Raw genomic sequence first — 27,123 nt, 5'->3', positions numbered from 1 at the left:
GATCACTGGCTGTGCATATACTTTTTTTTATTATTATTATTTGAATGGACGGAATAGAATTATGCCCCTGAGTCAGATAATCATCTCAGGCCTGTTAAATAAAGAGCTGTGACATGCATCATAACAGTGGCCTAAAACACCATATTTTTTCAATATGACACTTTGTAGCTTTTTTTTTTTTTTTTTTTTTTTTTTGGCCTGTGGTTGGACTTACATTACAAAAGCAAACAGCACTTAGCTATAATTAAAAATGCCCTACAGTGAGTGGGATGACAAAACAATAGGAATGCTGCTCATATGTATGAAGTCAAGTGTAAATGAAGTCGAAAAGAATTAAGTTGAACGCAAGGATAAAATTATCATGTTGGATAGGCACAGAAAGTGTAAAACACTCATACACTGCACAGCAGATCTTGCATTTCACAATAAAAAAGTGATCAGAGGATTTTTTTTTGGTATCATGAGGCAAATTTCATCTGTCACTGTTACAGCTGAAACATCGCCTTCAATTAATGTTTTTAAATGTATATATTCATATATTAATGGGTATTCAAATATAGAGAGTTTATAGATAGAAGCTATACAAACCTTGAACATGTGAGCAGCAATGTGCTTGTTTATACTAGATGCATACAGTTTACAAAAATAGGAAACGTACATAAGAGTGTTCTTCGTATTCATTTTTTCCAAGGGAGTCTAGTTCTACCTTGAATTATGTTTATTAAAACTTTATTTTGAAGAATCAGTACATTGGCAAGATGCACTTTAAAATTATGCTGCAGACACAATTATAAATGCAGTAAGCCATAATTATGAGGAGGGCTGTGTTTTTCAGCTTCCAGTAGCTGTCATCTGCTTCAGGTTTAGTTGTAGTCAGAGCCTTGCTGACCAACCGACTGATGTTTCAGTAATTGCCACTTGAAAATGAAGAGGAAAACTGCCTAGCTTTGAAATGTTATTTATGAAAGAGTGATCATGCTGGCTTGTTTTCAGAGCTGGAGCTCTTCCCCCTCCTCTTGTCTAGACAAGCCAAGTACACGACTTTGTATTGATAAGAGGTCTCTGGTGTCTCATTAGGCACATCAGTCTAGTCTGGACTGGTCTGGATTTCCCTGACAGCGTTTGGAGGTCATTCCTGGTATTTTGGGACAGAGCTCTGCAGGTTTATTTACTAACATCCACTTTGACAATACTCTTAGTATTTGCTTTCTACTATCTGCATCACGCTGACTTTGACCTACCTTGATTTAGAAGAAAGGGTTCATTCCGGTTTTAGGAAAAGCACACATTGTTTGAACACATTTACTATGCAAACTACTTTAAGGCATTGAATTTGAGTTTACAAGTCACAAATACCTAATGTTAGCTATGTTCCCTGTTTGTAAGTGTCTGTATTTTTCACTGAATAATATGTTTAATTCATTTATTCCATTTCTATAGCGCTTTTTCCTTCGTGTATTTCTTTCAGACTTCAGAAGAACACAATTATGCAGGTTAAGGTTTGTACTGCTGAGTCCTCCATTAGGTATTAAGTTTTGCTAGGTGGCATATGAATTCTACATTGCCATTAACGTCAGTATTTGTGTCAACAGTCCTTTTCCTAATTCAATTTAAAGGAACCATAACTGTACAGAGAAGTCTGTACATTCCTTCAGATGCTTACAAAGGTTTCGTTGGATGGTTTTAGACTTAGAACATGGACAATGCTGTCTTGTGTTGTCCCATGTGTAATGTCAACTAACTGCCACGGTGAGAGAGAACATGGGAGAGGGACTGCTCCTTACAACTGCTTCTGGGCTTCAGCAGGGTCTCGTGTACCTATTTTGGCTTTTCCTATTTCTAAGATGTTCCATCACAGTCTTCTTGTCTGGCTTCTTTGGGAATGGAGCTTTTCTGTTGACCAAGCTTCTACAGACAGGCACACTGGGCTCCTCCGGAGATATTTGTATTTTGTATTTTTCAAGACTGAGCAGCAGCCCCTGGGGTCTCAGTTCCACTTTCAGGAAAACTCCACTCATCAGAGCCTCCATGCAACACAGACATTGTCAAAAGCTGGCACTCTCTTGGGTTTAGCTGCTTTTTGTTCTCGGAGGTGATTGGTTTTGAAGCTGGGAGTTGTAACAATTGAGTTGCTTTTGAATTAGGTGTGTGTTGTGGGTTGGTCCTGCTAAGCACTGCACAGCCCCTCAATCCCTGTCCCATTCTGCTGCAAGATAAGGGGGAGACCAGGAAGAATAAAAGCAAAAAAAAAAAAAAAAAAAAAAAAAAAAAAAAAAAAAAGTTGTGTAAGTGAAGGAAAAGAGGGAAAAAGAGAAAGTTTTGAGGCTGTGGAAGCACTCCTCAGCAATAGCCAAAATGCTGGTGTGTTATCAACTCTGTTTTGATCACAGATACAAAAAACAGCACCGCAGGGGCTGCTGTGAAGAAAGTTAAGTCCATCCCAGTCAGGCCCAGTACAGCACGATAGCACGGCTTTCTTGGCAGATAGATTCGGAGTGAGATAACAATGCGAGGTCATTTGGAGATTGAGCATTTTACAATCAACCGAGAATTCCTGTGGCATAGGGAGCAACTATCCAGTTGCTGCAAGGGACAAGAGGTCTGATGAGTCTTTTTTTCTTTTTTTCTTCACCTTGGTAATGGCAATGTTCATGTGTCTGAGGGAACGAGCATCTAGCTGTAAAATTTTGCAAAAAAAATAGATGTTCAGTCTGTTTTTGAATCCAGTTTTCAATGCAGTCTGTGATCTGGGACAGAAAAAAAAAAAAAAGCTTGAATCACAAATTCTTTCCTCTGGTTAGTCCTCTTATAGTAATGTTAGTTAAAATACTGCATTTTAAGACTTTAATAGAGCTACTAAAAATTTACTGCTTCATTTGGTCTTTTGTCTGAACACCGTGTAATCTGGTGGCAAATAGAAACCCAAAGTTCTTAGCTTTAATTGCTTCTGAGTTGACATCTTACATTATAAAATGCTTGAGCATTTTATATCAGTCATGGGGGAAATGTGGAAAGCTTTACATTAGGACTCGACGTGAAGACATGGGAAAGAATTAAGAAATTGTGGCCAAAGTAACATGCCACGTGTTCTAGCTTCAAGCAATATGGTGCTTGATATTTCTCTTTCGAATAGAAGCAGCGTGTTCTTTACTGCTGTAATTTTCAGAACATCGCAGGATTTTATGGTAACTTTATAAAGTTTTACTCTGTCGTTTGAGTTATTTAAAATATCAGCAAAATTTGAACCTTTTCAAGCCAACTTTTCTTATCTTCTAAAGCAGCTTTATGCTTTTCTTGTTCCAGTTTCTTACTTTCTGAACTTGCCAAAAAAATTAGTGGTGTGTGCTCTATCAGATCGAGACCGATCTTTTAAGTCTTCTTTGCAAAAGTGTTAATAAACTTCATAGTTCCTTGGGTTTCAAAGGCTTGCTCTCTTCGATCAAGCCCTTAAATGGCTCTTCAGTTCTTAGTTACTGCAGAAGAGAAGAAGGTGACAGGGAAAAACATTTTGCTCGTACAATATTTGATTGTACAATTTATTCTGAATAGTTTGTAAATCTTGAAGAGTTATTAGGCAAATACTTTAATGATTTTTAAGTGCAGTTTGACCAAGTGTGATAGAAAGATACATTTTAAATGCACGGGAAATGCTTGTTTTTCTTATGTAGCATTTTATGGCTTTTATTTATATTCTTAAGTAGCATTTTATGTGTTGTACATCTTGATGCATATATTTTACCGCAGAAGCTCCTTGCGGGTGTGTGTACCAAGATATCATGAATACTTGTGATGAAAAGTTTTCCGAGTGAAGTCTGCAAATCACTCTTACCTAAAAGGCAAATATGGTACAAAAAAATATTCCATTCCCATTTCCAATTTATTTTCCTCCCCTTCACAATTACTGTGCTTATGTTGCATGTCAAATACATGTGGGTACATGTCATGCATCAATAACCGTTCAAGGTTTTTTTTTTAGCATGACAGCTCCTGTCGTTTCAGTTCAGAGCAAGTCCAGTCCTTGTGCTGTTAAGATTAATAGGAAATCTCTTGTTGATACTATTGAAGATGAACAAATGCTATGTCTTTGCTGGGAAGTATAAGAGATCATCTCTCTTAGAAACAGCCAACCCAAACTGCAGCCCTTGGGAAGCCCAAGTTTCAGAGAACGGCACTACTTTAAATAAAATACTTGTATTTCTTGGTTTTAGTTCCAGCTACTTTGCCATTGCTTCTGAATGAGAATCACCAGAATTTTTCAGCATGCTGGAAGTGTAATCATTAAATTATAATTTGTCTAGATAGAATATGTCTTCTATTCTGTGTGTAGTGTATTTATCTTTGGAATAAGCCAAGTGAAAAAGCTTTTTATAATAGTGTTTATATTTCTGGGAATATGTCTTGATTATATTTCAAATGCTTACTATTAAGCTTTGTTTCTAGAGGTGACATTTAAATGATCAGTTTAGCTGAAGGGCAATGGAATTTTAATTATTGACCAAGCAGATACTCCTGGTATATAATGCCATATTTAAATGCTGAGATATTACCATTTCAGATAGAGGACAAGTAAGTCAGACTGAAACTATGACTGACTGGGCTCTGAAAATTAAAGAAAAACATCCTAGATGACTAGGCACTAGGCTGTAATTCCTATAAAGAGCTACCACTGGTTAGCACTTACTGAATCTTTATCAGTGAACAGAAGGCCAAGGGTGGAGGTTGTCCACCCAGGTCATACAGAAGTGGGTACTTCTGTCAGTGTAAAATTTAAGTGGGACACAAGGTAAGGGGTTTTTCCTTGATGTTGTTTTTTGAAGAGATGGAGATAAGTCCAGTGTGGTATCTTACACAGGATTAGTTAGGCTGCCTGCATCCTTTTGCGCAAAAGGAGAAAGGGAGAGAAGTTGGAAGGAGCTTGAGTTAACCATGTTTTTGTTTAAATACCTGGTCTCAGAGGAGTTTTTCCTCATGCCTGAACCACATTTAATGGAAATTATTAATTTCTTTTTAATGAACAAAATGTAGAATGTACCGCATGCCTGTGTATAGCATCCAGACACAGTATAGAGGTTTTAGAAGTTTACTGACTTTGTAAAGCAAACTGGCGTGTGGGAGTTCAATGTGCAGACATTGAGTGCGTGATTGTAATTAGTTGGGAGACTGGCAGATTGGCTTTGGGAAGGTAGTTAAGGAATAATTGTCTGTGTCTGGACAGGATTGTTGCTTGTTACAAACTACACTATTGCCTTACAGCTGGTGCTGTTTTATATTGCACAAGATTTATTTATTTTTTAAATGTGGGATAATGATTATATTTATTCATAGTGCTGTCTTGCCCCAAATATGCAAGGTGCTACACAAACATATCTGAAAATACAGTCTTTGTCCTAAGTGAACTGATTGTGATCAACGTGAACTAGAAAAAGTATTGCCTGTTTTTTAAGAAGTTGGGTTTTCCCAAAAGGGAAATCTGGTTTATTAGTAGATTGATTCTAGTGATCTGAAGTCTATCACACATCGTCAGATATAATTTATGCTTGCAGTGCTTACAAATACTACATTACTTACTTGGGTGATGAAGTGTGAAAGACCTATCCACCATGATGGCATCTACTTAAAAATATCAGTTGCTTTTAATATCAGTTATTCTAGCTAGTGAAGAAGGTAAGCACTGATTTCCTCACAAATTTTTGATTTGCTTTCCTTTTTGCCTTTCAGAGTGCAAATTCACCTGCGCCAGTGGTAAATGCTTGTATCTTGGTTCATTGATTTGTAACCAACAGAATGACTGTGGGGATAACAGTGATGAAGAGAACTGTCTGCTTGTAACAGAGCATCCACCTCCAGGCATCTTTAGCTGTGAGTACTTGCTCTTCGTGTGCATCGGTGAATGTATGTATGTGGAATATGTCTGTTACTTCAGAAGTCAGCGTGTTCAGGAACTTGGTCTGCTGTTTGATCTCTGGGGGGGATGAGACAGGAAGTAAACGCTGTTTTTCTCTGAACCAACAGTGCTATATAATACGCTTTCTTCAGGTTTCTAAATCTGGAAAGTTGTAGTCATGTGGAGGGAAGTGGAGGAGTTTGTGCTGCAGGTATGAGGTTGCAATTGTATGGATTGTGTGCGGCTTCTGAAAAAGAAAGCATAATATTGGAAGTGATTAAAAATGTTTCCCGAGTTTCTAAAAAACATTCTGTGCTTTGTGTGTGCGTAGTCTTCATATAGTATTGAGACTATTAAGAAAGTTGTAATCTTTCTAGTCATCATTTCTATGAACTGAATATATTTTATTAGTGTTGATATCAGCACCGTTTGGAAGGTCAGTGAGCTTTTGTGGGTATATATTTAAAATAGCTTTAGTTGTTATTCTTTTGGTGTATAAATATCTCAGAGTGACAGAGTTTATCACCAGAATTCCTCTCTTAGTACGTTACCCTCTGTGATGGACACTGAAATCAAGTTTTGATTTTGTTTTTGCATCTTCTGCAACTATTTTTAAACCACGGTTCAGCTTTCTGGATGGAGGATAACTTTTCCAGTAATGTGTCTGGTCTATAAGTACAATAGAAGTGCTGTTACTGTGATGATTTCCTGTCATACATCAGGGTACTGTGTTACGTCAACATTTACTTTTAAAAAGATTAAAATTCTGCTTTTGGAGACGCTTTACTTAATGCAAGGATAGCAGAAACAAGCATTGCATTTATTAGGAAGAAGACAATTTGTCACATGCTCCCTAACCCATTTCCTTCCAGCTAGGGTTGACAATTGCTTGCCACAGATCAATAGGTCCACACTATGGCCAGTGTCTAATGGAGAAACTTGTGTATGGAATGAGGTATCTGGCACTGCTTTCCAATGGTGTGGTGCTGCCAATAATGACAGCTCTCAAAAATCTGTTTGAGTTCTAGCTGTGACTGGGTTATGAATATCTGTGTTAATTGTGTTGTTATTAATAATAGAGATTACAAGCAATATGTATCTGTAGTTTTTGTATTAAATATATGCAATATTAAATGTGATCACAAGAGTGAATTCATAATAGAAACTTGTTAGGTGCTGGATATATTCCCTTCCTTCTCTTCCCTCTAACCTCCAACTTAACATATTTTTAAATGACTGATCTTGCACTTTTGCTGTGATTTCAAACATTTTGAAATAGTATTGACCTACATGTGTGTATATATTATTTCATTGTATTTTGCTTTTGGTTTGGTTTTTGGAATGGAAGTCTTGCTGAAGCCCCAGGACTGGCTGTAGACTTGGGTGACAGGTCCAGATCAAAATGTCATGTGTATTTCTCCATAAACTTAGTCTGGCCTTGGCTGTTGACTTGTTTAAAAAAAAATATGCCTTATAATTTGTGGATGCTAAGCTGGAAGCATATCTTTAAAGTACAAAAAGAGGGATTTTCTGACTGAGATACTGTGCAGCTCCTCCATTAAGAAAGCAAGTCAGCACAACTGTTTGGCCAAAAGGAGCTCTGAAAACCTCTGTAGTAGCAGATGGAGTGAAGGACCGAGTATTGCTTTGGTAACAAGCAGCTGCTGGGGCACTTATTTTGGAAATCTTGGGACAAGCTTGTTCCAGGGTGACATTACAGGCAAGAGAACGTAATTGCATTGCGTATGAACATTTATTTCCTTATTTGTTGGTGGTAATATAGTCAGCACTGTAAGTCCAGACCCCAAAGTCTCTGCAGCCTCATGCAGTGCTCGTGGTGACCGTTGATGAGTGTGTGGATGCATTGTAGATGGCTGGGGGATGATGGGGACACCCTGTGAGTTCCTTCTTGGAGTCCAAGTGGTCAATTTGAGCTCCTAAAGCCTCATTGATCAATTCATTTTTCAGCAAACCTCTATGCCAGTGGTAATCGGGCTGTAGTTGCAGCAGAAGTAGCACTGTGTCCTGGCCTTCTCCTCAAAGGCCTTTAGAGTCTACAAATCATTTCTTGTTAGATCCAGGGTTGGTAAACTTCCCAGTATTCCCTCGAATTGCCTCTCTCCCCTGAGGCATTTGAACAGCTCACTGATGTGAAGAAAGGCAAGCGGGAAAGGGAGTGGTGCAGGTAATCTGGCTGGTGGTCCCCCCTGTCTCAGGGAAGATGAAGTTCATCTACAACAAACCTGACAAAATTTGTCTCTAAGAAGCCTTTGGCAGTAGGTTTCCTACTTCTTCCACAGGAGCTGAGGTTGGTGTTATTTGTTTCCTTCTCATGTCGGCCTTTTGCACATGTGAGGATGGTTCCCCTCTGGTAGATTAAAAAACAACAACAATAATAATAATAATACCAAGTTCTTTCACTTAAATTGTTTCCTTAAATCTGTTAATTTGTTAATTTTATCCAACTCTTTCTAAAACATGATGTACAGAACTGTAGTCCTGCTATTAGAGACCTCCCCAATGATGAGAGAAGCAGAATAATTACATAGACTTGTTACGTCCTTCAAGAACTGTGTTTGCTGGTTTGAAACAACATGGCAGATTAGTAGATTGTAGAGGAAATACTTGATTTATTGTCAGGAGCATTCTGAAGTGTTTAACTTTTTGCTTACCTTGTGGCAGAATGAGCATTTCATTATTTGTTGCGGTTTTGGATATCAATAACGAATGTACTTTTTCTTTGCAATAGGGACTGTGCAACAAGTGCTGGTGAAGGAAGAGACTTCTGTTCTAAACCAAATTTAAGAAAAGAAGTAAAACAGTGGTCCTAACGGTGGACCAAAGATAAAAGAATAAAGTCAAGCAGAAAAATAATACAATTATAAACAGTATTTCAAAGAAATGAGGATTAGTGATATTTATTATGTTGAGCATATCAGAATGTCTGTTCTAGAAATGTCCTAGCTGATGAGGCTGCCTTCCAACATAGAAATACATACATTGATTGACTTCTAATTAGTGTCAAGAAGGTAACACAGCACTGTAAAAAGAAAACAAAACCAATAAAGAGGAAATCTAAAGCAAGAATTTCTAGGCTGGTCAGTGTTACATATCAACTCTGTTCTTTCATCTTCTTGATTGTGTGCAGTTCTTGAATGGGCAGGGAACTGATGAAGGAGCAATGTCTAAGCGTATGCTGGTCCACATTGCCTGTCTGGATTGCCTGTCTGGTTTTTGCTGGAACTGCTGTGTTCTTTACATCAAGCAGGTCAGCCCTAATGTGGTATTCTTTCCCATCTGCAGTTTTTTCAATGAATCTCTTTCTCCCACTGTATACAAAACTTCTATTCTTCTGTAGAGACAATATTAATCTCGTTTCACAATAATATATATACTGCCCCCAAACAATGTCTAAATAATTTTTCATACGGAAGCCCTGCTTCAGTTTATTTAAGCCGTATGTGCCATGTTAGTGGTAGCCTATATTTCCAGGCTACTGAAGCATTTCTCATTTGTGTTCTTGCCAGCAGCCAAGTCCAGAATGTCTCATTGTAGCTCATTGTTTTGTTTAGTGAAGTTGCATGAGCAGTGGTATAGAAAGACATTTTTTGTGGGTGACCTGCTCCCAGGATCTTGTGATTATAGCAGATGCTATTGCATTGTGTTAGGGTAGTTTAAATCTCATTCACTGAGTGTTCCTCCTTGCTGTTCTTACTCTGACTGTGTTGTGAAGGCTGTTAATTCAGTCTTTCTAAATGTTGTTGCTGAACTCAGTAAGATGTCTCACGTATACAAAATGTATATTTCTGCAGCCCTTTATTTTTTTATTAGTTTTCCTCTGCTGACTTGTAGGTAGAGTTTCCTTACGCTGCTATACGGGCAGTTTATTTCTGTATAGCACAGAGAGGCTGGAGGGCAGCTGGGAGAAATCAGCACCAGCAAAAGATGTATTAGCTAATGTGGGTTAGAAACTGATTGCAAACAACACAAGTTGCCATCCAGGAAGTGTCAGTTGCTCAAAATATGTGTTAAGACATTGAAGCTGAATGTGTCAAGGTAACAGGTTAGGTACTGAGTGTTAAAATATACCCTCCCCTTTCCTAAGTGGGGACACCCAAAGAGAACTCTGTATTTCACTACGGGTCGCTTCTTACCAAGGAGCTCATGGCAACTTCTGGTAGGTCCACTTATTGTTTGTATTTTCCTCAGCTATTAATACTTATTGAGATAATACAGATGGCTATTCTTTTAACACTACTTTGAGGTTGAGGCTGTGTTAACTGCATGAAGCTGTGATTGGAAAAATGCAATTAAGAGTAGAATTTTAAACATTACAGACTTGGCCTTGTGGGCAGCTTGCTGCTGCATGTGACCTGCAAAATTTGGACTCTGAGGAATTGAGACAATGTGCCTGTTTCTAGCAGGACACAGTTCATTTGTTAGAGCATTTCCCTTTGTTTCGCAACAAATGATCAGCCTGCCTTGTCCTGCTAGAAGTAAATTAGATTTTGAAATGGAAAGTGTAGTCTGTTGTCTGTTTGCAGGCTGCAGTATTGAAGTCGCATCTAATTGAGTAGCATGGAGATTTTTAGAGATGGTGGAGATTTTAGGGCTTTGTTTGGTGGAAAACAGTGCAGGTCATCTTTGCTGTGATCTGTGTGTGTTCATGGGCATGTTAAATGTAAGTATTGACATGTATGAAAATTTGAAGAATGATAAAAAAAGAGAAACTAAATCCATCTTGTCGTGAAAATGACGTCTACATCAAATGTCAAGTTGTCAGCATTGATGGAGTTGATGTGGTGTGGCTGTTTTGGCATCGCAGGGTTTGCTGTAGGAGTTCATTTTCCTCTGCGAGGTAAAAGAGAAAGCGCACCACAAATATCTGGCTCTCCCTCTCACCACCCCCACCTACTTCTGTCAGCTCTCAGCTTTGTAGGGATCTGCAGGGGGCTGGAGAATGATTCTGTTTTAAAAACAAAAAGCTCAATCAAAGGAAAATATTTTGTTTAAAGAGACCTTTGGCATCCCCCTCTGACTGTGACACTGAATTTGCGCAGATAAAAACAACCGCTTAGATTTACATTTTGATTGTGCTTCTGCTTTCATGTGTGCTGGGCTGTCCCACTTCAGGTGAAATTTATCCATTTCTTTAAATATTTAGCAGTCTAGCATTGATGTTAATGAAAGTCTGGCACTGCTATTTTGAGAATTGCAACAATGATAGTAATTTTCAGTGTCAGATTACTGCTTCTCAGAGGAAAAGGGAGATGGGAGGAGGGAAGAGAGAAAAAAAAATTGTTTCGGTTCTAATAGAGTTTGTCATCAGCCTGGCTGTGCCAGACAGATGGATCATGAATACTGTCTAGACGCTCTCTGCCTGAGTGGAGCTGTGGTCTCTAAGGACAAGCAACGAGACGCCGGCTTAAGTGACTGGGGAAAGTCAGGACGCGCTCTCCTCTAATCAGATGGCAATCAATGCCGGCCGGCCTCCGCAGGCTGGGGAAAAGGCCCGCTGCTGCTGATAGCGGGTCGATACTGATTTCAGCTGCAGCTCGTCTATTACCAGCCTTTAGGGAGGAAAGGAGAGGCACAGTGTTATGGCACTATTGATTTCAGCTTTATGTGCCCGGGGATTGAGAGAGCTGTAGCTCAGGTGTAGAGCCCCCGGTAGGGGCATTGGATGGGGAGAGCCGCCAGCGGGCCGTGAGGCCTGCGCGCGGCGCAGCTCCGTCAGCTCTGTTCATCATACCTGCACGTACCTGGGAACCTGCTGCTTGCTGCCTCTTGGTGTGGCCCCCTGGCTCAAAAGGCTTCATCCCTTCTCCCTACCTGTGCCTCCTGATGGCCTGTGCATTAAGGCGAGGTTTCATGAGGTTACATACGCTTTGGGAAGGAGGAGCACGGAGGACAGTGCGCCATTTAGTGATCTCTGGCACTGGTGCTTTTCTTTGTCTCTAAACACGACGACTGATAAGGCAATAAAAAAATCATATGTAGCTCAAGTGATGAGCATTTCTTGACTAGTGCAATACAACAACAAAAATACCAAGTTAATACATATGGTAACTTACCTGAAAAGCAAGGGGCTCTCTGGGTTTTGTGTTATAGAATAAGCTATAACTTCCTTGATTTTACTTGTGCATATATAACTAAACTCTAGATGGACATTTATTTTATTTTTTACTTAGAAAGCCCAGTTTGTTTTCAGCCTGTAATGTAGCCTTTGTTCTTGAAGTGCTATGAACAGGTCATGTGCTTTGTTTTGAAATCATTTCATCTTTGCATATTTTTGAAGCACATCATGGAAAGTTGGCAATTAGTATGAGCCTGGACATTTGAAAAGAGGGAAGCATTAAGGTCAATTCTGTGTTTTTCTTACTCTAATATTTTGTCTGTACTTTTAAAAATGCTGTATTTGCTAGTATTTAATGTAAGCGATGAAGTAGACTGCTGGTCCCATGAATTCTGTAATAAAACTTAAGTGGAATTCAGTAACGCTAGAGTTTACCCATTTTTCTTCTGGAGCATTACACTATTAGCAACTCAGACAAGCCAGACACACGTATGTGGCCAATAATAACTATGAAATATGCCAGTACGTCAGGTATTTGCATCTGCTTACAAACAGGGCTAAACCAGCTAAACATTAATCATATTTCTACAGCTAATGAGAAAAGAAATAAAATCTCAGTGCCCTGCAGATGAGAGTGTGGGGATTCCAAGAGCTCTGAAATATGGTATTATTCATTTGTGAAGTGTGTAAGTTGTATCGCTATTAATCAAAAAGATGTAGAAACAAAATTTGCTAGAACTGTGTGTGTGTTCTTCATATGCATTTCATTCATCCCTTATTCAATTCCCGTGAGCTTTTAGGAAACTTCATCTAGTATTAAACATTACATTTTAATCAGATTATATCTTTTATTCCTGTTTCCCTTTTCTATTACTGATTTCTTATATATGTAAAAGAGAATTTTACATTCTTGAAGTATACAGTGTTTTAAAATCTTGGTTCAAAGGCTGATTTTCATGCATCGGAGAGAGTGTCTAAATTTCAGGCTGGAAATCTCAGAGAAATAATGCCATGCATCAGTTATGATGTGACTTTCTAACTTACAAGTGTGCTTGGCCCTGCAAGAGACAGGAGCTCCTTGCAGACCAGTATGAGGCAGGGAAACGGACTCTTGCGTACTTGCAAAGCATCGTTTTCAAGTTGTTTTCTCCACCAGAAGTTCTTAGTAGAAAAAATAGTCCACAAATGCAGGCCTAGATGTACAGAAACCACCATACAGTGTCATTGCATATGCACAATTCTTCTGCTGGAGAGAGGAAGAGAGTAAACTGTGAGACAGTTATTTATTGTCAGATGTTATTGCATGTACAACTAATAGGTGCTTGCACATGGCATCAGAAATCACGTAGAATGGAACTGGGCAACTTTTGTTGATTTTATTTTCCATCCATGTCAGTAAGTATTGCTCATTGCTCCTTTTCCTTCCTGTGCACTTTTATTTGTAGGGGTCACTCTGTTCAGTGCCCTGGGAGCTACTTGGCTAAATCTCTGAGTTTTAGATGTAGTTCTAAAATCTTCCTGCATGAATTTTAAAGACATCATTCTCCATTTCATTCGTTCAGATCTGTTATCACTGGTAAATACTCGCTAGGAAGACTGCATTTGTGTTGTTTGCGCTTGGCTAGTACAAATGCCTACAGGAGCAGTCACAAATTATTCCTTCTATATAGCACTGGAATCTGTTCAAGTGTTTAGCTAGTATAAAGATTACTCACATATTCATAGGTCTTAAAGTGTTTCAAAAAACATGCTTAGAGGTAAATTAAAAAAAAAAAAAAAAAAGTCCGCCCTCCCAATAAACAGACACATTCAAACTGAACAAGGAATACTAGAAATCTAGTATTCTCTAGGAATACTAGACTGTGATCTTTGATTGCTTTTCATTCTGCAGATGTATATCTGACCCTTTATCTTCAGATGTAGTCACCATCTTCGTCTCCCTGATGAAATGAGCCACCTTGATTTTTCTTAAGCAGGCTCATTTTCTCCTTCTGTTTTGAAGCAACTATTTGAAGTGGAGATGATTTAGGAGTTTGATTGTGCATTCTGGTGTAAATACACACTGCAAATTTTATGTCTGAAGTTTCTGTGTGGCTTAAAATACAACATGTTGATGCTCAAAGAAATCCATGCTTTTCGGTGAACTCCGTGGACTGCCCTGTGTGTGAAATGATGTGTTTCTCTATCACAACAGTGTTTAACTGAAGCATGTTGATTTGGCCATTAGTGTGTAACTATTTTTCTTGGACTGGAAAGTCTGAGAAAGCCTATTACTCTGCAGTTTTGCAAGCATTCAAGATTGGCGCAAGCCTGTGTTGCCCCTTGTGGTTACTCCCTCGCTTGTCCCTGTGCAAATGTTTGGGCAGCCACAGAGGAATTGGGTTGGAGACCTGATCTGGTTCTGATTAACTCTGAGAAACTTCCACTTGGTTTCAGCCAATGTCATGTCTTTTGATTCTGTTCTCAGCTCAGCTGTGCAAGTGCCTGTGCCAGCACAAGGCAGAGGGCAGTACAAGTGGCCACAGGTGGGAGTGCTGCATTCAGTGGTGGTACATCCTCGACTGGTTTAAGGTTTCCATTGAAACTGCAGGGTTAGTCTTTGTATTGCTTTTTAAAGCATATTGCATATGCTTAAAGACCTTTCCCTGAATACAGGAGAGTTTGGGAATTAAGAGCGAATTGTTGCTTTTCCTCTTCTCCCTCATTCTGAAAATCTCAGTTCAAGATACTCTCATTTGTCACGTTTTGTTCCAGAGAACTGAAAGAGAAGAGCGAAGCACCAGAATTTAGAACAGGGGGTCTCTCATGAGCATTCATGGATTTGTGTTTGTTTAGAATGAGCCTATGCGAGCAGAACGTAATATAGCATTTATTTTCAACAGTAAAGTCCAGTTTGGCTTAAGACAAGGTGCTTTATTGGAATAATGTTAGCTAGTTAAATGAATTCATAGGAACAGCTGTCCTGGGTCAGATCAAAGCTCAGCTAGCCCAATATTGAATCTGGCAATGACCAATTGCAGATGTGATGTGAAAGAGTATAAGTAAATCAGACATACAGTTATGCTTTTCCCAGTAAACCTGCTTCCTTGGAGGAATGCTGTACTGCTCCTCAGGAGGAGCACAAGATTTCTGCCCTTCGGAGAGAATTCGGTATTTAGGAAGGGGAGGTAAAGAGAAAATGCCTCTGTTTTATAAATATAAGAACACAAGGAGATCCATCAACCCCCTGCAAGCCAGTAAATGCGAGGGCATGTTGGTTTCTTCTGTTCAGCATATGCTTTTCATGTTAAGGCATTTTGAATATAGGACACGAGCTTGAAAGTGATGAATTCACTACAACTTAAAAGATGATTTGCTTGGGTTTTAGTTATTTTGTGAGGGACCGATACCCTAAATTTCAGTAAACTTACGTTTTGTTGTTGTTTGTTTGTTTTTCTGAATAATGTTTTTTTGTTGTTGTTTTGGTTCAGGATTTGTGGACTGCAGTTTGTGGACACGATTTGTGGACAGCTTTATTTAAGAGTTCATTTTGTGATGAAAGCCGGCTTAAATTTGGCCTGGATGCTTGAAAAGCCAAATGTGCACACACAACCTACTGCATGTACAAAATGCAGTTGTCACCCATGACTGTGTAGCACACAGGTATCAGGAACCATGGGAGTATGTGTGTCTACATTACAGCAGACATGCCCTCATTTTTGCTTTATTCACATGGATATCTTATGTAAGAAGGGAATACAGGGTAGTTTGCATTAAGAAAAATACCAGTAGCAACATGGAAACATCTATACCTCCTTGGCTCCATGAAAATGATATGGATTCTCTCTCTTTGTTTAAAAATACCCATGCTTTTAATCACAGGGTTTGGATTAAAATCGAGGCAAAAATATGTTTTTGTGTTCTGTTTAGCCCATAAATGAGAAAGTTGACCAACTGTTTATACTAAGCCATTGTAAGGAGCTAAAGCAAAACAGGTCAGGAGAGAAAGTTGTTAAGTTACTTTCTGTCGGTGACGGATGATTTTTTCTAACTTATAACATGGTCTGTGTGGATAGAGAGAGATGTATGTAGCACAGCATTAGTGCAACCATACAGATAAGATCACAGCTTAACTTATCTTGCCAGCAATATCGTTATGCCAGTAGCTTCCTCTTCCCTTCCTCTCGGATTTCTCCCCCTTCTTTTCTTCTGCTTCAGTATTGCTGTGTAATAGGTTCACAGAAGTAAGACATTAAGAACCTGGTGGGTATGGAGATAATAATGACGCACGATGTGAATACTGAGTCTGGCACCTAGTAGCACCTTGATAGAAATAGAAAGCTGTGATCACAGTATTAAAATATGCTAACAAGCTGAAGGAGCTAATGGGCTGATTTTTTACAGTGCAGATGTTCATCCGGCACTTGTGCTGAATGCAATAACAAATGTGTGGGGGCTGCTGGCGATATTATTGTGTTCTTGGCAGCACGGTTCTCCAAAACAATCTTTCCTTTCTTCTGTATTTTACCAAGATTTAGAATGTTCTTTTTTTTTTTTGTGGTCTAAGATAAAGAATGTGTGTGTAAACAAATTAGTGTGACTAAGGCTGGTTGGGCTAGGGTTGTGTTTATTCAAATACAGGGTCCTGCAAGAATGCGTACGTTATCATCTGTTCTAGTGGGAACTGGCTTCTCAGTTCTTGGGTAGTTCGTGTTCTACATCTCCTGAATTTCAGGTAGTTCTATGTTAGTTCTTAAACGTAGCTCATTTGGCCAGGAGAAATGTCATGCTTCTTCACATTCTCTTCCTCGGTGTGCAGTGCTTTGCAGCTAATGCCAAGAATAACACTGTGGACTTGCAGAACCTTTCAGCTGTTTCAATAGGAAATGATTCTGACGTCTTTCCAGTTGACTGAGATATTCCTGAAGAAGGGACTGTTCCTACTGGTCAGAGATTTGCTAGCCCACGGCTGGAATCATTATGCTGCAAACTTACTCTTTTTTTGTTGAGGTTGTTCTCAATGACAAAGGTATACTGGCTTGTTTGTTTTAATGACTGGGATGAAAGGTGTATGTGGCTGTTGTTTGTATGAAGCTGTGGCTCTCGTTGTGAATACCTGTCACTTTTGATGGGTCATTGCAATGTAGATGATCAGTCAACTGGCCATGAGTATTGGTGCTTGCCATGCTCCTCCAGCAAATGCGTTTACTTTGCCATAAACCACAGGTTTCAAACTGTTGTACCCTTTTTAGAGGCCTATTATATAACACATGGGAAAAAATAAATTCCCTTGTTGATAGAACTGAAGGAAGGACTGAAATGATACAAAGAATGGAAGAATTGGTGATTGGTGTATAGGTCTTGCCAACAAATCCAGGTTTTCTGGGCACCTCTACAGCAGACTTCCTGTTCAGTCCTGAAGAAACCTGTATTCTTTTTCTTCCTTCATCGCTTTATTTATAAAATAGAGATGATTATATTCATCTACATTGCAGAATTAATAAAAGACAACACAAATTTTATATGGTTGAAGAAACGTGCAAAGAGATACTAAGCTGTAATAACATCAGAAAAACAGGTATTATACCGGAAGAAATAGTCATAAGCTGACAGTGAGAATTAAATATATATATATATATAAACAGGATGTGCTTTATGTTGTTTATTAACTTTAGCACATACTGTCCAGTATTAATAGGCTTATCTTTAAGTTTTCAGTTACATGTCAACATCTAAGAGTGAGGAAATGGATATGCTAAGTAGACTCCAAGTATGTACCTAAATCCATTTGCATTAAAATGTGATTAGGGGCAGAAGAATAGCAGTTTCATCAGTCAACCATAATTCTAAAATTGGGGCAGCGTATCTTAAAAAATGGTGAACGTAATGATATTTGGTTGCGTGGTCTAAGTTAGTGAAGTCTGAAGAGGAATATCAGAAAGATTTAATCAAATGAGGTCAGCAGTCAACAGAATGATGGATGAAATTCCATCTCGATTAATGCATAGTAATTCATACTGGAGGGCAAAGTATGTGCTATTAATACAGTTTATTGGATCCTAATTAATTGTGCAATTTAAGGAAAAGGACCAAAGTATCACTGTGGAGGGCTGAATAAAGACCTCTCTGCAGAACATAGTTGTGGTCAGATAAAATAGTTTGAATCAATAAAAGTAGGATGTGAAATGTTACGATGTAGTTACATAAATCAACACTTCACCTTTATCTGGAATGTCGTGTTTAATTATTGTTGCAGCACAGAGGCATGCCGCAGATGTAGAAAACGTCGGAAAACAGCAGAAAGAAGTTGTAAACAAACTTTGATATGAATAGAAACCAAAAAGGTTGGAATTGTTTACTTTTGAGTGCAGATAAATAGTGGGGAAATAAAAAAGTACACAGTACTACGAGTGATGAACAGAAGGCGGGTCAGGAACTTAGGTTGTGTCATAAGATTAAAAGATCACTCAGCGCAATTCAAAGCTGATAAAATTTTTTTTTCCATATCTCCTGAGACTGTAGGCGTCATTACCGTGTAATGTTGTGGATGCAGGAATTTAACAATATTTAAAGAGAGGAAGACTCTGAACACTGAGTCCGGTTGTGTATCAGCTAGCCAGAGAGTAGTGTTTAGGAAATGTCTCATAGGGCTGAGGTTTCAGGCTTTTAACTGATTTCTGACTGTAAGACAGACTGAGAGCTTGAGAAGCAGACGTTTCCTCCGTCTCAACCAGGAGGACAGTGTGTGGGCTCCCATGGGAAATGTGAACCTGAAGTCCCCAGTAAGTTGCTTTGAACCGTGACTGTGTGCAGCTACGATCCGAGTCCTGCTGTGCAGTTTCCCTAACTCAAACGAAATTTCTTCCATCGCATTCAAGCTTTCTTTCATTTCACGCAAGCAGAAATCCGGGCTGCTCTTTCATAGAAGGAGGATAACTGGCTAGGCTGGCACACCAAGTTGCTTAACAGTGAAAACTGTGGGATCTCTGCCAGCCCGTGCTGGATTATCTATTGCAAGCCAGCCACTGCCCCGAGAGGGGTGGCCAGCAGCCCGACGGATCCCCGGCACAGGAGAGTAGGCTGACGGGAACCGTGTACTAGGAATTGAGAGGAAGCCAGCTTAAGCAAGCAAGGCTTAGACTGAACCGTGTTGCAATATGGACTGGTATGTGATTCTTTGAAGCATCCGACAGCCCTTCTGGCCACGAGGCTCCCGTAGTTAATAAACCAGACCAGCAGAAGTGCCTGCTCTTTAGACATAATGTACTGAACTCCACGCATTAATGTTTGACGCTAGTGGCCGAGATTTGTGGAGCCTCTCGTCTTGCAGCAGGTGACAGCGATTTCTCTGCTTATTGCAACACAAGCTGTCCATTAATTAGGACTTTGGGAGAGAAATGTGTGTAGGCTGTGAACATGCAGACTGATGCAGAGAGGTGGGAAACAGATGTGTGGCCATATATGCACCAGCCAGCTATTACTCAGATACCATCCGTGTGCTAATTAGCTGCTGGAATGTTGAACAACATTGGTGCTCGTGTGATTAATTGAACGCAGCCCTGTGCTGGGTTTTCACACTTGTCTTAATCTCTACACGGTGCCGTAACTAACACGCTTCAATTAATATTGTTTTGAAAGTGAGGTCCCTGTAACTTCCCTGTTACAAAAGATTTATTTCTTGGTTAGGATTACTGTAACTGTAGGGCCGTCAGCATTTTGGACCCTTAGAGGAACGATATTGGGTTAATGCTGCAGATGAAACCTGACTCATCCATTTTGCATCCCGTCATGCTAATGCACCCAGTCAGTGCCATGTCAACTCTAAGCATTGCACCCTCACTATCTGATCCTTGCCTTCAGTGAAGAGCAGCCGATTTCTGAATTGCCACAGCTGGGTTCAAATACATGGTAATATTACCTGTATGGTGAATGCCTCCTTAGGAAAACTGTTGCAATTTATCCAGAGTCCATGTTTTACTATTTTATGTCTCAGAGTATAAATATAAATACAAATACTAGTGTTTCCAACTGCTGTACATCCAAAAATAAATGCTCACAGACATGTATAACATATTCTAGAACAGTCATTTTTCTTGTGTGAAGTCCAGATCCATGGCACATTTCAGCCCCTGCCCTTTTGTTGTAGGAACGTGCAGTAAGAGCACAAGTAGTGCTGCAGGACTGGAGACATAAGTTACCTCCTACCACATCCTGCGCTGTATTCCAGGTAAAAGGAACTTCTGTAGATCAGAAAGAGGGACTCCAATGGTGCTGCCAGAACGTAAAAGCAGAGATGATTTTTCTCTGATCCCGTTTCTGGTTTTGTCAAATGTTTCTTATGCTTTCCTGAAACAACTTCCTCCTTTATGCATATCAAAAAGCTTGTGAATTAGAAGAGCGCTTTTAATCTTCCAGGTAACTGGGGAAATACTCCTTCTTTCCCTCCTTCTTCTCCCCCTCCTTATCTTCCCTCCCCACAGAATACTAAAACATTGTTTTTCCTCCACAGTTGAAAGGTGTGTCTCACAGAATACAGATGAGAGATTTGGCTAGCAAAAAATAAAGCAAAACAAGAGGCATGGCTTTCAAGTACAAATGGGGCTTTAGAGATCTCTGTTGGAAAGCCTGATTCCTACACGAGCACAACTGTTTCTACATATTGCCTGGAACACTTCAGTTGGCCACACTTTCTATTACGGATTCTAAAAAGACATCATTTGTCAAGTTAATAACTGTGTACAAAAATGTTTATGCATAATAAAGATAGATTTCAGAGATCTTTGAATGGCACCCACAGACATTAAATTCTGCAGTACTTTGCAATATACTGAGCCTGATTAGATGATGATAATAATTAGGGTTTCTCCCCCCCCCCCGCCCCTATTCTGCAGGACTAAGTGAACCTAACTGCTTGCTGAACCATATCAATCAGATTATTTTATTTATTTATTTATTTATTTTAAATTCTGGTCTCTGGTAAGGTTATTTCAGTTTCAAGACTTCACTTGCAGAGCGTGTTTCATGACAATGATGGTCTTTGACTCAAAAAGAGCAGTAACATGCTTTATAGCATTTTCCACCCAGATGCCTATTGCTACTGCTTATTGTAGGAAAAAAAAAAAAAAATATATATATATCTTTTAGACATATAGAAAGTGAAATACAGACTGTGTAGGCTCTTCATAGAAATTCCTTAATAATGCCATGTATAAGCCACATTCAGAAGGTATGCTTGTCCCTATTTTCAATGGCAGTTAAGTCGCTTAAGTAGGACCCAGACGTGCAAATATCTTTCTATATATGACTACAGTAGCTATTTAAGCTAAGGATTTAAGTAGACTGAATGTAATTATCCTCATTGCAAGACTAATACACAGGAGAGAAATGCCATAGGATTTTGTAATAGCGACGAGTGGTCAAGACATTACCTTTATGCTTTGCTAGTTTTACCAGCTGTGTCTCATTCCATTATTCATACATATATACATAGACACACACCTCTCTTCGAATTAATGATAGCTGTCAACTAGTGGGCAAAAAAACACACAGCTCCAGAGGTGACTTTCCAAAGAAAATTTGATTTCAGAGTGGAGCCACTGATTGCCAGAAATCTGCAGATGTGCTACGGACCTTTCTGAGGTTTAAATATTTAGCTATGTTCATCAGGTGAGTCTGAAAAAGAAATGCAGTTGTCAGGGTTTTCTTAGCTGTTTATCTATTAAAAAAAAAAAAAAAAAAAAAAGGAAAAAAGGAACATAGGAACATATGTGTTCTGCCTTGTATTGTGTGTTGAAAACTAGGATTTTTAAATGTTACTCATAAATGGACAGGTATAGGTAGGTGATGATACAACTTAACTTGGATTCCTAGACTCTAGGAATAGACTGTTTCAACTGTTTTTGTTAAAAACAAGCAGCCCCCACTCCCAAAAAATCCCCACAAATTTATATTCCATGTGACATATTTCGTCAGTTTCTGCCACAAAGGTACAGAAACATGCTCTGCCTCTGCAGTAAAGCACAAGATTCTGAGGCAGAGCTTGCTGACCATAAAGACTGAGACTTTTAATTGAAATGAGAGCAGCTATAAATATACAAGTCTTTGAAGACTTTAGCATGGTGTTGGCTTCTTTTCCTTCCTTGGTAGAGAGCTAGGATAGAAGGTGGACTTCTAAATGTATTTGGATATAAATAGTAAAGCATTTAACTCTTTCAGTTGTGTGATATTTCTTTTCTGTGTGATTGAATCACTCAGCCTCCTGAAGGGATCAGCCCTGATCTCCGAATCGAACCGCTGGCCTATGAATCATGTCAAATTTCATTTAAGTTTTTAAATGGAAATGGGAACATCTTGACATAGCAGCCTCCATTTGATTCCTTCGCAGGCTATTTGCTGGGCCTGCTGGCCCTTGGCAGCCACACCGTATTGAAGGTAGGCATCGATAAATCACGTTGGATTTAATGGAAACGAAGCCCTCAACTTGCACTGCAGTTTTACACAATATTCCCACTGTTTATAGGAGTACTAGTATATTTTAATAGAGCTTCTCATTTGTTACATTACATATTCGTAATGTACAGGGCCTGGAGGAGATCCATTTGGCTGACCTCAAAAGCCTTGAGACCTCAACATAATGCTGCATTGGAGTATTAAGCCAGTGACAATCCGTAGAAAATCCAGCTGGGCTTGTAGGTGTGTCCATGAAGGATGGAGAAACACAGAAGGGCCAACACTGGTTCGAGAGGGAACAGATCGGGTTAGATTTGGTGGAGAGACTGGAAGACGGATAACTTGTGGGAGGCAGAGCAAGGCTGCTTGACCAGTCAGTCGGTGGGAAGAAAGCAGGAGGTGTGGCAGATGGTGGGAAGAAAAGGTTGCTGCCTTTCCCAAAGCCATCACCCCGCCTTGTGTGCCTAACACCATCTGAAACTCACTGTGTGCACCCATGTGCCCATCCTGTTGATGGTCTTGAAGCTGGTTTGTTATAGCTGCCTAGGATTTTTTCTTGCTGTTTCTGCAGGAGTCATATATGTAAAACCGAACGGTCAGCCAGGAAGTTTGTGGCGCTTGGTTTGCAATCAGTCGCTCTGAGCGTGCATTAACAGCATTAATGTGAACATGCAGACCCTCATTTATTCAAACATATGGTATTTAGGGCTCCTGATTGTGCCTGCTATGTTTTCACAAAGAAAACAAGTAGCAATAATTCATTGTTGTTAAAAACCAGTAAAAGCAATTGGGAAATTAAATGGTACAGGATTAGAGTCATAATTGCTCTTATAGGGTGTCTCAGCTCAGGTTAGGGGTGAAAACAGACCTCATTCTTTCTTACGTAACATCATTACTTTCACACTTAAATTAGACAGTCATTAAGACCATCTATAACAGGAGTTGTTCAGGGCCCTTTGATAGGGTTGCATGGGAAGAACCCTGCACTGAAATCATGTGCATTGTGAACGGAGTCCAGAGGAGCCTGCTTGATTTAGCCCTGCTGGATATCTAATTATTCATCTTGTCTGTTTCTTTCGTAAGGACTAAATATAGAGAATATTCACAAATGATGAAAGAAAAAAGAAAAGGAGTCTCAAGCACTGAGCGTATCTCAGACCTCTGGTTGAGTGGCACATTTCCTAGCAGCAACCTGGCCATGCTCAGGTTTAGCTGCAGCTCTCTTGGCTCTGCTGACGGGGCCTGAGGAAGATGCAAAGGTGGAGGTTATTGCCATCACTGGTGATGTGGAAGGTTAATTAGCATGAATGGGTAGGAAAATGTGGTTTAATGGCGTTTGTGGTGATGGTACAAGCTGCTTCACATCTTCAGTTATTTCAGCAAGTAGAGTACAAGGGTTTACTCTTTTAGTTTTAAAAGAAATTGAGAACTGGACACACAACACATCCAGAGAGGTCTTTCTAATCTGGACATCCAGGATAGCAAAATTAGTACCTGGTAGCACAAAGGGGGGCTCTTTTAAAACATTTTTTGAAGCAGTTAACAGGCGTGACAGCAAATCCATGTATTGCTTAATTCCAGGCTGGGAGAGAAGGATGTAGGGAGCTGCTGGTTGCAAAATAATGGTACGGAAGCTCTTCGAGCACAGATACATTGGCAACTCCGACTGACCCTGTACATAGATGTGCTGAAAACAAATCCTATGCTGGTACCAGTTGTGAGGAGCTGAATTCATGCTTTTAAGCAGAAGTACTGAACATAAAAAATGGTTTCCTCTCCCTGAGTCCCAGTGACCGCTTCAGCCATGCCTTGCTGAGGAACGCAGTGTGAGGTTTGGATCAGGCCTCAGCTCCCTTCGTTTAAACCAGTGCTGAGGCTGGGACCAGCCAGTAGCCTTGCCTTGCTGCTCTTGCTTCCTGACACCTTTCAGTGTTTCACCTCCTAAAATGCTTTTAGCCAAATCAGTCTGCTTCCTTACATTCAAAGCGTGGATGCTGGGAGGTCCATGGGCATCTGAAAACTCAACAGAGTTGAGCATCCTCATTTTCATTCAACCACTTGGCGAGGGACAGCGAAGCAGCAAGGCAGATAAAAGAAGTCATTTAGCCTTAGGTTTCAGATAAAAGAGTCAAGCTTGGTGACATACTCCAGTCGAACAGTACTGCTTCTGTTCTTTGGGGCAAAATATGTTAGAATAAAACGAACAAAGAAGTATTCAGTGCTGAATCTCGCTGGATCATTTTTTCCTGCTATGTGTCATAAGCCAAGCTTTGAGCCACTGGAAGTTTAATGAAAAAAATCACCTGCCAGTTCTGCTCCCTTCCCTGCCCTCCCCTTGTCCTGGTATTTGAAATTCATCCATGCTGGCCGCTGTAGGAGGAGGTTTCAGGAACCAGCTTGGGGTCAAAGTCTGGATTTTATACACCCGTGTCGGGTCACGGGGTTACTTTGCATGAATGCGCTGCTGTCTAATGAGCAGTTCCACTTTGAAATGATTTATATCCTATTTATAAATATAATTATTTGTACAGTTATTTACATTATCTCCCCAGTAAGAGGTATTCTCCTCAGCATGCTGGAAGAGGATGTGTTTACTGAGGAGCTGTACAGAGCTAGAGCTCTGTTTAAAAGAATACCCACTTGAAAATCAAGAGCTTTCTGGAAGCTTAAGAAGGTCTTTTTGGAGACGGACATTTGGGTCTGTATTAACTTCAGCCAAGTTCTACAGATTTTTTCCACAAAACATAATGTAAACTTTGCCTTCCCGTTCCCAGTGATAAGTCAGACGTTATAGCAACGTGATGGAGGGAGCTGCTCTCTGTGTAGAATGAAGTTTAACTGAAGCCTGGTGTGTCGTGATAGGTCTTCTCAGAAACAGGGTTCATTTAGCATATTTAGTTAAACTCCCCAGAACAGCACTTATTCTTAGAAATAGATATTAATTAAGCTGGTCAGTCGAAAAGGGCATGAAAGGAAAAGAGGGGGGGGGGGGGAGAAATTTTCAAACAATTTCAGAGAGCGTTAAACGAAGTTCATTTATGCAAAAGGACAACACAATCAAGATATACTAAATATGACCATAAAAATAAACCAAATAATTAAAATTATATGTGTTAATATTTGGAATTATAATATGTTAGATTTGATACATAATATTTAATATTACATATCTGTTCATGTCAAACAATTATTAAAATCCACTGTTGAATGAAACCACGGAGATCTTCAGAAACAGTTTTTAGTTCTGCTGGAATAATAGATGTTGTTCTCCCACATAAAAGTAATTTTGGTACATAAATTTTTTGCTCTTGAATGCATTCAGACTTAGATCCTCTTCGTTGCTTATGTAGAACTGGATTTGTACTTCCTACATCATGCCTACGGTATCTGAGTCTTCTGGTTCAGTAGGTTTTAGTCATTCAGTTCATAAAAGAAAGAAAAAAAAAAAAAGTAAATTGTTTTCATTGAATTCTTGTTAAAGATCCTCAATAAAATGAGCACAATTGATTTCTTCCCTTGTTCTTCTCTTGGAAAACTACATTGGGTCTTCATTGTTTGGATTTAATTTCTCTCGTTGGATCTGCAGTCTTCAACTGAATACAAGGTTATACAACATAGGATATTTTTCTAAGTCAATCTGGCACTGTTTTTGCTACCTGAGAAAAGTGCCGTCTTTCACCTCTTGCTAGTGTAGCTGCATTTCATTATTTTCAGGTTATGTAGTCTTCTTCCTTTTTTCATTACTCACTGTAAAAAGACCAAACTTATTTGAGAACAAGACTACTCTTGAACAGGAGTACTGGAAAATGAAACAAAACAGAAAAACAACAAACTACAACGTATGCTTTTGTAAAAGGAAAAAATATAGTACAACTAATCTTCTCCCCTAGAACCTTCTATGCTATAAAATTATTTGATCCGATTTATCTGAGTCCTTGGGTTTTATTGCTCGTTTGAATCTTTGGGTTTGGACCTGTATCTTGCTTCTTTATTGTTTCAAAGAATATATGTATATATATATATATATGCTGGTCACGTAGGCATTTGTTAAAGGAAAATGTGACCTATGATACTTCTCCTTTTTAAAAAATGGTTCTTGAGGCTGTGTGTTTTCAGAACTAAACAGGAAGGCTAAAAACTTTTTTGGCTAGGATTTTGAAGCCTGTATTGACATAATAGTTTCCGGATGGCTGAAAGTGGTAAATTGTGAAAGGCTCATCAAATACGAATGACATCTTTTTCATACTGGAGGTGCGATTATGAAATATAAAGTGAGAGTAACAATGCCAGTTGAGTACTTTGCTGGAAATAGAAATCTGTCTAGCTTGGTCATTGCATCCCTCATTTTCCTCAGGCTTATGTGTGTCTTCCAAGTGTTTTCAAAAGTACTGAGTGTCTTGATGCCTAGCGAAGTGGCCTTCAGTCTGCTGGGTGTGTGACCATCCACACATTTTCCTCCAATGCCTGTCCAGTTGTACAAGATCTAACACCTGGTTTTTTCTCTCAGAAGGAAAGCAAAGAGCAAATCTAACTAAGAAACTTCATAGTTCAGGTTTGGAAGTGTCCTCCTTAGGGAAGGCACTGTGCAGTTTGACCAAACCTAAAATACAGGGAAGGGTTGGAGGAAAAATGGCTTTTGAAGAGTTGCTGCCGTACACTTCTGTTAGTGATAAATAAAACTATATAGTTGGGAAATAAGGGGAAAAAGCCCTTTTATTTCCAGATGCAAATTAAA

The 27,123-nt window shown here is 39.4% G+C and overlaps 1 protein-coding gene across 1 annotated transcript in view; it reads left to right on the top strand.

Annotated features, from left to right (window-relative positions):
• LDLRAD4 (low density lipoprotein receptor class A domain containing 4) overlaps positions 1-27,123 on the top strand; it is a 282,754-nt gene that overhangs the window by 133,637 nt on the left and 121,994 nt on the right. Inside the window, exon 4 of the mRNA XM_082753635.1 lies at positions 5,719-5,859. Within this exon, the coding sequence (XP_082609761.1) occupies positions 5,719-5,859 (141 nt within the window). The remainder of the gene's footprint in view (positions 1-5,718; positions 5,860-27,123) is intronic.

The sequence above is a fragment of the Aythya marila genome, assembly GCF_965140915.1.
Source record: "Aythya marila genome assembly, chromosome: 2".
Taxonomy (NCBI): Eukaryota; Metazoa; Chordata; class Aves; order Anseriformes; family Anatidae; genus Aythya; species Aythya marila.
The sequence above is the reverse complement of the archived record's forward strand: the minus strand, read 5'-3'. Positions and strand labels throughout refer to the sequence as shown.